Raw genomic sequence first — 13994 nt, 5'->3', positions numbered from 1 at the left:
TTTAAGAAAGACGGGAGTTTGTTTTTTTTTATCAGCGCCACCAAGCGGACTGGAGTACAAAGTAACTCACCTCCCACCTGTTTGTTTCAAACATTAAACCACAGTAACCTGCAAGGAAGTGAATAACCTTGATAAAATACTTTTTATTTATTATTATAGTCTTTTATTAGCAATTCTCTCTCTCTGTGTGTGTAGGCCTACGTGTGTCTACCTGGAAATCCGATAGTCAGCCATGTAATTTATATAGCTCTGGATGTTTATTTGTTGTACTGCGTGAAGATTGACAACAATTCCGATCAATCGTGACAGACGTAAAACCACTCGTTAATGTGATGTGGATGGCCATGTACCAAGATGGCTAGTGGTGCTGGTTGTCGACAAACACTCAAATGCACGAGTGACACACACACACATACACAGACCACAAAAAGCCCTTCGGTCTTCCCTACATAAATGTCCCTCCCTTCACTCTGCCAACATGTCGGCTACTTCTTACCGCCAGACTCGTAGCTATTCTAAAGCTGTCTAACTAACGTTGACGTTACTCTGTTCTACACTCCCTTGGCCGCTCCGGCAGCCTGAGCACTCTGGACTGCCTCTGCACTGTTGCCTGATGTTGATGGCCCTACACCAGCAGCTGCAACTGAACGTGTGGTGGTGGCAAACATTTCTGTGATTTTCGCACATTTTGCTGCTTCCACTTGTAGGCTTTTGTGTCTTTTCTCTCGCAGCTTCTCTGCACCCCCCTTGCTCTTTTCTGGTTTATCCATTGTTATAGACGGACTATCTCAAACTCCGGTCGAACTCTAAATAGCAGATTTTGTCAAGGGGAGATGAGGGCTGGCCAGGAGGGAGGCAGGGTGTGGCCTGAGATTTCATTGGAATAGCTCAATGTCCTTTAAGACAGTCAACCAATGGGCTGCGATTCCTGCCTCAGATACTGTACCATTGCGGTAATAAATAAATTGGCCTAATAAACTTAATAATACAAAAAATACAAAATTATGACTGACAGCCCTGGCCCAAAAATGTGCAACGACCCATCGGGCATTGCCGGGTATGCCCTATGGTCAGTCAAGGCCTGCACTTCGGACAGTTTGGGAATGGCAATTGGCCTAATCTGCATGTCTTTGGACTGTGGGAGTAAACCAGTGTACCTAAATCGAAAACCAGAAACCCACCAAGCACGGAGAGAACATGCAAACTCCATGTACACAGAGGCAGGAATCGCACCCGGACACTGGCGACAGTGCTAAACACTAAGGCGCCGAGTAACCTTTTAAAGAAAATTTATTAAGATTTATTTGGTCAATCAATTTTTCACTCTGTAATCTGAAAAACAAGATGCTTTTTGGTGGTAAAAAAAAAAAAAACATCATCACTTAAAATACTATTATTTATTGTAAAGTTTTGTGAGTATTTTATCAGACACAAAATATCACATTCTTTTATATAAGTAGGATGGAAGCAGGAAGACAGGAACTATAGTGCAGACATGGCAAACATCTAAGGCATTGAAAGATAAATAAATAAATACTTATTTATTTAGATTCTGAACAGTCAAATTACAATGAGGTGGTTTTTTTGCATCAAGGTGGAGACGGTTTTGTTCATAACACTAGAGCAGAAGAAGTACCAGGTACAAGAAAAATACTTGATTTTGCAAAAAGTGTTAGAAAGTTACCCAACTGCAATGTGAAAAACTGGTGGAGAGCCAAAACACATGAAAGCTGTAACTGCGAATCTGGGTTATTCCACCAAATACTGATTTTTTAATGGTACTTCGCCAAAGCATTAACACAATTTGTTTAAAAATTATCTGCATTTTGTTATTAAAGCTCTGTAAATACTGCATGGTCTTGGGATTTCTGATTTGTTGTGATGATGTCATTTCCTTTAAATATACACTCTTAATAACAATAGTTATATTTTGAATTTAGGTTAAAATGTTGTCAAATATTGTCAGTTTAATATTCAAAGATATTAAACAAAACTGTTCATCACCAACACATGCACCTGTAAGAGGAAAACAAAACATTAAAAATAGATTAAAAAAAATAATATATATATATATATATATATATATATATATATATATATATATATATATATATATATATATATATATATATATATATTTTAGATGTATTGAGGAAAAAAAGAATAGAACTGTCTGTGTTTTCTAAATTTATTTGGATGCATAAGATGGCCTGGGTTGGTGTGGGCAGAAGAAGGACTGCTGAAACATTGGAGCAGCGTGAGAAGCGGCAGTGGGTTGACCGAACACTCACCATTAGCAGGTAATGGTAGCACGCAGGCATCAGGATCTGCAATCAGGTGATCTCTATTATCAGGTAACCTATATCATAATAATCCCTAGTCATGTGACTAAGATGGGCTTTCGGGATCTTTCAGGGTTTTTTCCCCATAATGGAAAAAATTATGTGTTAGATTTTTTTCATTGTAGAAAATTAGCCATGTGTTACTGATAAAAAACAATCTGGCCCCTTTTTCTCCAAAGGGTCCATCTACAGCACATCAGACAATGGATCCTCCCTCCGCCCCCGGAGATATATCTGTTGTTTCTGTGGCAGTTACTTATTCAGGTAAGTATCGTATCTGAGCACTTGGGTTAAAGGACCTTGCTTAAGGTTTTAACAGTAGGTCGGTGGAGTTGGGGCTTGAACTGGAGGCCTTCTGATCAGCAGTCTTACACTTTAACCAACAAGCTACCCCCGCCCCTCCCATGTTCACCATACTTAAACAGTTCTGTATGTATTTTTCTGTTGTCATATTTGTGACCATCGAATATTTTAGATGTACATTTCAGTCCTACTCATCCTTAGATAAGGACCCATAGAAAATGACCCACAAATGTTACTCTAAGTCTATTTATTTAGCATCAGCAAATACTAAATAGGACAAAAGTGTCCATAAGAAAAACGTTTTGCAAAGCATTAACCCTGTTTAAATACTCAAAATGTAATGTTGTTGAGGTTTGATTGTAGGGTGGAGTTTCCTGCATTGGTTCTTCCATAACAGTGTAACAGGGTAAGAGTTGAAAACATGATAGCTGACTACATGATAATAAACAAATTCCTGCACTAAAACAAGGGGGTTAATGCAAGAGCGACTCTGATATGCTACTATAAGAGGACAAATAATTCAGAAGTCCTTTTTTTTATGATGAGGTACGGCCAGGTGTTACAGATTCTTCCATGTAGAAGAAGCCTTCAGGGTCTTCAAGAGAGTACACTATGTGCTTGATAAGGAAACACTAATTAGTTGTAATCGATCTATTTTTATTTAGATTGAAAGCATGACACACAATTGCTCACTTATACACAAAATATTGTATAGATGTTTCTATAATTTGAAATGCAGTGATCTGTTATCACACATGGAGTTAGACAAGAATAATTTTATAAAATAAACTTCACTACATTGCTGTACAATGCTTATATGAAGTATAATTAAGTATAATTGTGAAATACTAAATGTTAAGCAGTAAATCTAATAGCAAATCTGAAATAATGGGACACACCATAAAACAGAACCGGTGCTTTATGAAACAGAATACGATGCTAATGTGTAGAACGTTTCACTAACAACATTGGAACACGTATTCATGTAACAGTGAGTGTTTTTAGTGCAATATGACCTCGTAGTATGTGTTAATATTTATGTCACTGGATTAATGATGTCTGTTAAAATCTACTTAGTAACAGCAGTAACATAATTTGAACTGTTTGCATGACTATCTTAGTTAATGAATACATTATTTTTTAACATAGTGGTTACTACTGCTGTCTTTTTGAAATGTATACAGATATTATTAAAATTGATATTATTCAGAACTCAAGTTATGTGAGCGTCATGCATTTAAGGCATTGTCTCCTTGTGTTATGGCAAATCATGTGAGGAACAGTCCGATGCCTGTCATACTAAAATTTATATTTTGGGCTGCAAATATACTCATAAAACTAAGGAAGGTGTAAGGGACTGCCCCCAGAGGGCACTGTGACCATGATTATTTTTTGTTTGTAGTTTTGTTGAAAGAGCCAGTTTCCCAGAAGGCACCTCGGTCAGGTGAGGAAGGAGCTCACCTGCGCCAAGGCAGCCAATTAGAGACGTTATAAAAACTTGTAAGTTCGGTGAAACTGGGTCGAGCATTAAGACTGTCTAGTGGGTATTTGTTGGTGTGTTTTGTTTTAAGGGATTTATGGTTTACTGGCTCTGAAAGCTTGGGCTCTAGGTTATCTGTAGCTAAGTACATTTACTTTTACTTGTGTATGATGTGAGGACTGTTTATTGTGTCTTCTGTCTTCTTGTTTCCAGGTTTTCCCGTTGTCTCTCGTGTTTCTCCCTGTCTGTAGTTTAGGCTGTACGTTATGGATGTTCTAAGTCTGGGTGTGCGTGTGTCGCTCGTGGGAGCGCGAATGTGTGGTACGCTGCTCGTGGGAGCGCGAATGTGTGGTACGCTGCTCGTGGGAGCGTGAATGTGTGGTACGCTGCTCGTGGGAGCACAGGTGTGTGTGTGTCGCTTCTAGAGCTGGATGCCAGGCTAAAAAGATCCCGTGTGTGTGTGTGGGGTGGGTTCAAAGATCCCGTGTGGGTGGGTTCAAAGATCCTGTGTGTGTGTGTGTGTGTGTGGGGTTTAATGACCCTGTGTGTTGGGTTCAATGACCCTGTGTGTGTGTTGGGTTAGACAATTCTGTGAGTGGGTGATGTATCAAGAACCTGTGTGAGCCAAGTTTAAAGAGCCTGGGCTTGTAAGTTAAGCTTCAGTAGCTGGTGTTTTGTTTAAGTTTTGGGGAAGTATTGTTTGTTTTGTTTCTCAATAAAAGACTTGTGTTTCTGGTAACCCCTCTGCGCCTATGCCTGCCTTTTTTAACCCACGGCGGTAACAGCCAGCACTACACCCGAAACATGACAGAAGGTTACCGTGGTCCAAAATAAAACATACACTGAAAAAAATGTCTAAATCTGTAAACGTGTAAATCTGTTGCATATGACCAAATTAATTAATGTTAATACAATTTTTTTCCTACATGATTTGATCACTTGTTCTTTAATCCCTAAATAAAAAAACCCTTCATGTTCTCACCTGAACTTAACAAAAACTATTTGATGAATAAATTAACAATATCATTAGAATCATTTAAAGTGCCCTTTAACTGAGGATAATGAAGGACAAAACACTGTGGGATCAAATTTAGGGACCCTGATTTAGGTTTGTTCGACTTTGTGTAACTAGTGGCGCTCAATAAAAAAATAAAATAAAAATGCAAATAATCTGATGTGCTGGATCAAGTGCTATTTCATAAGTTGCAAAGTATTAAAGGTGAAAACCCTTTTACTAAATTGAAACAGCTTTGCAGTGATAATAATTAAGACTGTTCAGACAGCAACATATTTAAACTGTACCAGACTCCTAATAGATTTATTTCAATAGTCAATACTTCCCCCCTCGTCTCAGTTATATATCATCTAATATTTTAAATGCCTAATAGATTTTATGGTACAGTATATCATATTATATTGGATAGAGAAGAAAAGCACTACAACTGTCCTCATTTTGCATTTTCTACATAGATTTTTATTTATTGATACATAATTACTTGTCGTCACCTGTGATTATGTATTGTTAAAATTTTTAAAAAGTCTCATGTCGAATGCTTTTGGTCAAGAAAAATCTCACAACCTCAGAGGTGTTACATGCAGGTAACTGAAATAATCTGAACAAGCTTCCCAGGAAATCCAATGTCATTTGGTCTTAAATTGCCAATTTCAAATACTTCATGACCAAGCCCTGATACTGACTTTATTACTTATGTCCTTAGTTTAACCCGAAGACTTTCCAATTATATCAGGCAGCAGTATCTATGAAATCATTTAAAATTAGATTAATTTTGATTCCTGATGAAATCAGTTTTTGGTAGTGGATTTGGACTTTAAAATGCAAATGTAAGGCACAAGCCATGCTAGCAACTGCTGCATCCCTGAATCATGAAATAACACAGCAGCATTTATAGTTTATTGTATATTACAATCTGAAATCTGACCGAAAATGCCCTGCCAGGTGCATCATGAGCTTGTTAATAAAAAATATTTAAATTGTTGACTCTAAACCTTCTTGGTTATTCAGTCACTCAATCACCCATTCATCTAATTATCGTGAGTGGAGGCCTATCAATGTCACATTTCAAAATCTAAGGAGTTAAAAAGGAGAAAGAACAGCATAGTTTTTTCAAGACTTTTCCACAGACGTCATGCCAATAAAAGTGTCATTCTTCTCGTCACCTTTATCGCTGACTGGAGAGTAGGAAGTCTCTGTCTTTGTGGGACTCTGCTGGAAAAAGAGCAAAGCAGAAGATTTACATTTAATTAAGTGTATTTACAAGATTATATCTCACTAACTACATGAAAACTATTACTATTATTTATAGATGCAGTGGAACTTTGGAATGTGAGCATAATTCGTTCTGGGAAGCAGGCTTGTATATCAAAACATTCGTAAATCAAAGCGAATTTCCCCAGAAGAAATTATGAAATCTTAAATTATTCAGTCCATAGGCCAAAAAAATAAACACAAAAAAATAATTAATACAAAATATAAAGTAAAAATAAAACAAATTAATCTGCACTTTACCTTTAAAAAAAGTAAAAATAAATTCAGACAGAGAAGTGTTTCAGTTTGTGTTAACACACACACACACACTAACACTAACGGAATCACTGCTGTAAAGTAAAACTAAAACAAATTAACCTATCGCCACAGAGCAGTGTTTCCGTTAGAGAGAGTGTGTGTCTGTGTGCGTGTGTGTGAAGACAAGACAAGGAGGGGTGTGTGTGAAGGTGAGAGGAGGGGGGAAGGGGTACGCTTTCCAATGATGCGTGCACACAGACACAAAGTGCAGGCTGACACAGAGAGAGAGAGAGAGAGAGAGAGAGAGAGGGAGAGAGAGAGGGAGAGAGAGAGAGAGAGAAAATGGATCTTCAACCTCTCTTATGACACACACTTGTGTTATAATAACAGTACACGCGCACTGTACACACACGCATACAAACACAAAACAAAAGATGTTTTACACGTGGTCACAGTGTTATAGTAAACAGTGTTGATTCAACCAGTGAGAGACGAGCACAAAGACGGAGCGTGGAGACGATTACCCACAATTCTGCAACGCACAATATAGAAAAACCATTGGCTCAGCTGTGATCACATGACGTTCGGTCTTAAAACAAGAAGCACATGCGTGCAGTTTTATTTGGGGCTGAAATGTTAAGGCTGGTGGAGAGGCTCAGAGAGCGTGTGTAAGTGGGCGTCAGTGCGCAGCAGCAGGTTTGCGCGTGTGTGTGTGTGTGTATTTGTGCAATAGAGCAATATTAAAAGGGAAGAATTGATGCACACGAGCGAGACACTGTTGCACTGACTGGCACCCTGGGCATGCTTATGAAGCCGAGGGATAGTTCCTAATCCCGTAACCATGTAATACTTGTGCTATTCACTCTTTACTCTCATGTGTGAGCATCAACCATGGAGGGCCATGATTGATGTTAGTGCTTCCCATCCCTCCCTGATGAGCTCTCTAGGCCCCCGCCTGCTGATGGCTACAGCATTCAGGAATTAAACTTTCTGAATGAACTTTACCACTGCGCCACTCGGTGGCCCATTTTTTATACAAATTTAATTACTCTATCATATACAATTGCTTAGATATGGCCAGTGTGAGCTTGGATAGCATTCGTTAAAGTGTTTTACACAATGCTTAGGATTGAACTTTCTCAATTGTATTAAAATATTTTCTAAATCAATTGAAGATAAAATATTTATTAACTTATTTTAACCCCTTTGTCAGCAAGACAAAGGAGCTGATAGTGGACTTTAGTACAAAGCAGAAGAGAAACTACCAGACCCCCATCATTAACGAGAGCCCAGTGGAAAGAGTGGACAGCTTCCGATACCTCGGTGGTCACATCAACACCGTGGTCAAAAAGGCCCGACAGCATCTTTACCACCTCAGACACTTAAAAGACTTCAGACTGCCCTCTAAGGTGCTCAGGAATTTCTACTCCTGTACCATAGAGAGCATCTTGATCTTAACAGCACCATGCAGGACAGACGAGCTCTACAGAGGGTGGTGCGATCAGCTGAGCACATCATCCGCACCGAGCTCCCTGACCTGCACTCAATCTACAGCAGGTGGTGCTGGACCAAATCCAGGAAGATCGTGACGAACCTCATCCATCCCAACAATGGACTGTTTTCTCTGTTGCGGTCTGGGAAGCGATTCCGCTTCCTGAAGGCCAACACAGAGAGACTGAGGAGGAGCTTCTTCCCGCAGGCAATAAGGTCTCTTAATTTAAACTCCCAACATTGACTGGACAATCATGGACACATTAATACACATTTGCATTACATATTTATATTTTCATTCTGGACCATTGCACAAGACACAATTTTATATATATACTTTTTTTCTTCTATATTTCTATATTTTTTAATATTTTTATTATGCCCTTATTTTTACAGTTTACTGGCGGTCGTGTAAGCATTTCACTGCATATCGTACCGTGTATGACTGTGTATGTGACGGATAAAATTTTAATTTTAAATAGATTTTTGGCAAAATTGAAGATCTGCACACCATTGGCGAAGCTTTTTAACATAAATGTGACTCGTCATATCTGACTTGATATGATGGATCATATTTATGTTAAAATTCTTATCTGGCATTATGTGACACAAATTTGCCTAAAATGGTTTAAAACAAGTAAAACATTTGACAAGGTCACAGCAAGGTGTGTGCTGCTTCAAGTAATGAGCTGACAGATCAACTAAGATTGAGACTGCTCAGCTGTGCCTGTTTTTTTGTGTAATAAAAATATATATCTTTAATTCTTTCCACCCCATCCCCTTGTGTGGGCTCGCAGGTGCTCATGATTGGCTAGTGTCACCCTGATCCATGTGGGAGTGCGGGTCTGCCATCTTTTCATCCCGAGAGAGAGCAGCCACTCTGCTCTCTAGACTCTTGTCTATGGTTGGCTGTAGCATCACAAGGAAATCAAACACACTTGCGTGCGAAAGGATTCTTGACAAGCTGATAAATTGACACATGGCAGTGGAGGAAAGTCAACAACACTGCAGCACATCCTGTTCAGTCTTATATTTATCACCAAAGTCTGATAGGCCAATTAAATGAGGCTCGATGTCTTTCCCCTTCCAATCTTGCGTGATTTTATTGCTAACATTCTCCTGTAATGTTGTTGTACATGAATGTAGAGCAAAACTCACACATACCAGAGGGCCTGCAGCCTTCTGGGAAAGAAAGCATAGGTCAGTTTAAGGTTATGTGACCGTGATCTTCACCCTACGTTTAAAATATCAAATTTTTTTGTGGGTTATGAGAATGCTAAGTGTGTAAGAAGAATGGAAAATGAGGTAAGAGTAACCAAAAACTTTCCGAGAAACTTTGTCACGCACACACCTCTCTCTGAACACTCTCTCTCTCACTCTCTCTTTCTCTCGCTCTTTTAAACACAAACTCATTACCTTTTTCTCAAAACTTCCAGACCCAGCAGGATGCAAGGGAGGACTGGTATGATTAAAAAGCTGCTTCTGCAGCTCCTGTGCTGAGGCGTCATCAATCACAACAGACTACAACACACACACGTACACGCATCATCATTCAATGCACACTACAATACGAACTGGCTAATAGATGATCATGAAAAAAACCAATACATAAGACGATAAAAATACAATAACATACAAAAATGTACAGTGGTGTGAAAAACTATTTGCCCCCTTCCTGATTTCTTATTCTTTTGCATGTTTGTCACACTTAAATGTTTCTGCTCATCAAAAACCGTTAACTATTAGTCAAAGATAACATAATTGAACACAAAATGCATTTTTAAATGAAGGTTTACGTTATTAAGGGAGAAAAAAAAAAAAATTCCAAACCTACATGGCCCTGTGTGAAAAAGTGATTGCCCCCTTGTTAAAAAATAACTTAACTGTGGTTTATCACACCTGAGTTCAATTTCTGTAGTCACCCCCAGGCCTGATTACTGCCACACCTGTTTCAATCAAGAAATCACTTAAATAGGAGCTACCTGACACAGAGAAGTAGACCAAAGCACCTCAAAAGCTAGACATCATGCCAAGATCCAAAGAAATTCAGGAACAAATGAGAACAAAAGTAATTGAGATCTATCAGTCTGGTAAAGGTTATAAAGCCATTTCTAAAGCTTTGGGACTCCAGCGAACCCCAGTGAGAGCCATTATCCACAAATGGCAAAAACATGGAACAGTGGTGAACCTTCCCAGGAGTGGCCAGCCGACCAAAATTACCCCAAGAGCGCAGAGACAACTCATCCGAGAGGCCACAAAAGACCCTAGGACAACAACTAAAGAACTGCAGGCCTCACTTGGCTCAATTAAGGTCAGTGTTCACGACTCCACCATAAGAAAGAGACTGGGCAAAAACGGCCTGCATGGCAGATTTCCAAGGCGCAAACCACTTTTAAGCAAAAAGAACATTAAGGCTCGTCTCAGTTTTGCTAAAAAACATCTCAATGATTGCCAAGACTTTTGGGAAAATACCTTGTGGACCGACGAGACAAAAGTTGAACTTTTTGGAAGGTGCGTGTCCCGTTATACTGGCATAAAAGTAACACAGCGTTTCAGAAAAAGAACATCATACCAACAGTAAAATATGGTGGTGGTAGTGTGATGGTCTGGGGTTGTTTTGATGCTTCAGGACCGGGAAGGCTTGCTGTGATAGATGGAACCATGAATTCTACTGTCTACCAAAAAATCCTGAAGGAGAATGTCCGGCCATCTGTTCGTCAACTCAAGCTGAAGCGATCTTGGGTGCTGCAGCAGGACAATGACCCAAAACACACCAGCAAATCCACCTCTGAATGGCTGAAGAAAAACAAAATGAAGACTTTGGAGTGGCCTAGTCAAAGTCCTGACCTGAATCCGATTGAGATGTTGTGGCATGACCTTAAAAAGGCGGTTCATGCTAGAAAACCCTCAAATAAAGCTGAATTACAACAATTCTGCAAAGATGAGTGGGCCAAAATTCCTCCAGAGCGCTGTAAAAGACTTGTTGCAAGTTTTTGCAAACGCTTGATTGCAGTTATTGCTGCTAAGGGTGGCCCAACCAGTTATTAGGTTCAGGGGGCAATTACTTTTTCACACAGGGCCATGTAGGTTTGGATTTTTTTTTCTCCCTAAATAATAAAAAACATCATTTAAAAACTGCATTTTGTGTTTACTTGTGTTATCTTTGACTAATAGTTAAATGTGTTTGATGATCAGAAACATTTTGTGTGACAAACATGCAAAAGAATAAGAAATCAGGAGGGGGGCAAATAGTTTTTCACACCACTGTATATAATACTGTCTATTATCATTATTTATACCACTTACAATTTCTCCCAAAGTTTTGATTACTTTTTTGTAACAGTTGTTGTTGCAGTAGTGGCATTTACAAAGTTGATGATGATTAAGTAATAAAGTATGATTTCTATATCGTGAAACAAATGATACAGGGACTTATATGGTGGACGTTACACCAAAACTACTGGAAGCTAATGGAAACTCCTTGTTTTTTGCATTTATGGAAAGAATCTCCAGTTGCAGCACTTTTTAAGCTTTATTATTCCTATTATAAGAAGATATTATTATAAAGTTATTTTGTCGCTGTTTTTATTCAGCATAGAAAAACATGTACTTTCATGACTACACTATTCTCTCTCCCAATAGAGGTCTCCACAGCCGACCATTTGTCTCCATCTAACCCTCTACCACGTCCTTCCTTGTCATTCCAACCTCCTGCATGTGCTCCCTCACCACATCCATAAAAATCTTCTCTTGAGCCTTGCTCTTCTCCTCCTGTCTGGCAGCTCCATCTCTAACATTAATATCCTGAAATACCCCTTATCCCTTCTCCGAACATGTCCAAACCATCTTAATCTTAAGTCCCCAAACCGTCCTACCTGCCCTGTCCCTGTAATATCCTCATTCCCAATCCTGTCCATTCTTCTTCACTCCAAAAGTAAATTGAAACATCTTCATCTCTGCCACCTCCAGCTCTGTTTCCTGTTTTTTTTTGTCAGCGGTAACATCTTCAATCCATACAACATTGCTGGTCTCACTACCGTCCTGTAAACTTTCCCTTTCATTTTTGCCGATACCATTCTGTCACAGATCAGTCCTGCTTCTCTTCCCTACCCATTCCACCGTGCCTGCACTTTCCTCTTGACTTCTCTACTCCTTGCAACTGCACCTTTCCCCACCCCTCTCTCATTTACACTCATGTACTCCATCTTGCTCCTACTGATCTTCATGCCTCTTCTCTTCACCTCTCTAGACTCATCTCAACCTGCTCCCTACTCTTGCTGCTGATCTGAATGTCACACGCATCAACTACCTCATTCTCATAGTTTCAGGGCAAAAAAAGTGATATAACTTTTTGTATTGAACAACAACAACTGTTTTTGTTTTTTAAATAGTTTTTCCCCTTTAAATTCCTTACCTCATTAAAGAACATGACAGGGAAAATGGTGTCGTTCAGGTTTTTGGTTATTCTGTAGAACACATATAGAGACACACCTTGTTTTATACTGACCTAATTATTACAACAGCTAACTAAGTATTCAAATGATATCCCTACTCTAAAATGAACCCTAATCTTAAAAAGCAGTAACTAAAAGGAAACATTTTGGAAAAATTTGGCAGATTGTGGTTTAGGTAACAACCTCATGAGCAACCTCTTTTCCCCTCTCGTCTGTTCCACCCACTCAGCATTTAGAATCACCAGTATTAATCACCTGTTTGAACATCTGTCATCATCTGCACCTGGTTTCTCACTGGTTTATGCAGTAAGTTAGATGTTTTTTTTATGCCTGACTTTTGCACAGGAATGCATGTATACTTATTTATACAGAATAGCTACATTTAAGAGGACCAAAAAAGAAAAATGTATAAAAATCCAGACAGTGTAAAAAAGTGTACTTACGGAAATCCGGGTATTTTGTCAAGTTTAATGTTTATTTGGACTCTTTTGGCAGCACGAACTGGCACACCTGTCGTCTACACACACACAGACGCACACACATGTTATTATATATTGTACACATAGTACTTTCTTACTCTTTAATTAATGTAACATAGTAGGTTTAGATGTGGGCTACTACACAGTACAGCTAGAGGACCTATAATAATAACAGGGGAAAATATATTTTAAACTGGTGCACCTTCATATGTTTAGTTAAACTTTTAGTTTATGGATTGGATACATGTACACGTGTATAATAATAATTTGGTGAATATTAAATGATATTGTAAAATTTAATAGTCAAGCATTTAACAGCAAAATTTCAAAAAACAATGTTCAGAAAGTCATGCATCAAATATGCACTAGCCCCTGTTTTCTTTAACTTCTGTGCTTTCACAAGTAAGCACTTTTGCTTTGCCATATGCACTAGCATTTTTTTTTTATTGTTTTGTGCAGCCTGTACTTTTAATATGCTAATTAGGTCCAACTTCTGTGGTACTTCTGTGGTACTGAGATCACGTGACCCGAGACCGCATTATAAATTTCTTCAAAACAACCATCATCGTAGATACAGATCCAACTCGCAAAAAAAGATGCAAGCTTTTTACAGAATCTGCCAAGAAAATTTTTTACTTGTTTGAATTTCTTGTTCATTTTGAAACCTTGTCACGTTGCATTACCATACTCACGAAACCGTGTAGGTGCGATAGGGGTCTTAGTAGTTAACAGATTATGGGAGTGATGATGGTAGAATAATTATAAAGGTCTTGACTAAAACAACATGCACGAGGAATCACAAAGGAGTTTTCATTTTCTGCAATGGAAAAGTACTCTAACTAGTTACTTTTATCAGAAAGTAACGCTGTAATGTAACGGATTACTTTTTAAAGAAAGCAATTTTGTAATTAGTTACTTCAA

General features: G+C 38.6%; 1 protein-coding gene across 1 annotated transcript in view; it reads right to left on the bottom strand.

Moving 5' to 3' along the window:
* Positions 1-5600: 5600 nt before the first annotated feature.
* The window catches only part of LOC128507169 (lysosome membrane protein 2-like), a 65951-nt gene continuing 57557 nt past the window's right edge, over positions 5601-13994 (bottom strand). The window contains exons 9-12 of the mRNA XM_053477845.1: positions 13038-13111; positions 12555-12606; positions 9557-9661; positions 5601-6352 (exon numbers count right to left, since the gene is read on the bottom strand). Coding sequence (XP_053333820.1) covers positions 6251-6352; positions 9557-9661; positions 12555-12606; positions 13038-13111 — 333 coding nt within the window. The 3' untranslated portion in view covers positions 5601-6250. The remainder of the gene's footprint in view (positions 6353-9556; positions 9662-12554; positions 12607-13037; positions 13112-13994) is intronic.

Source organism: Clarias gariepinus, chromosome 19 (genome assembly GCF_024256425.1).
Source record: "Clarias gariepinus isolate MV-2021 ecotype Netherlands chromosome 19, CGAR_prim_01v2, whole genome shotgun sequence".
Lineage (NCBI taxonomy): Eukaryota > Metazoa > Chordata > Actinopteri > Siluriformes > Clariidae > Clarias > Clarias gariepinus.
The sequence above is the reverse complement of the archived record's forward strand: the minus strand, read 5'-3'. Positions and strand labels throughout refer to the sequence as shown.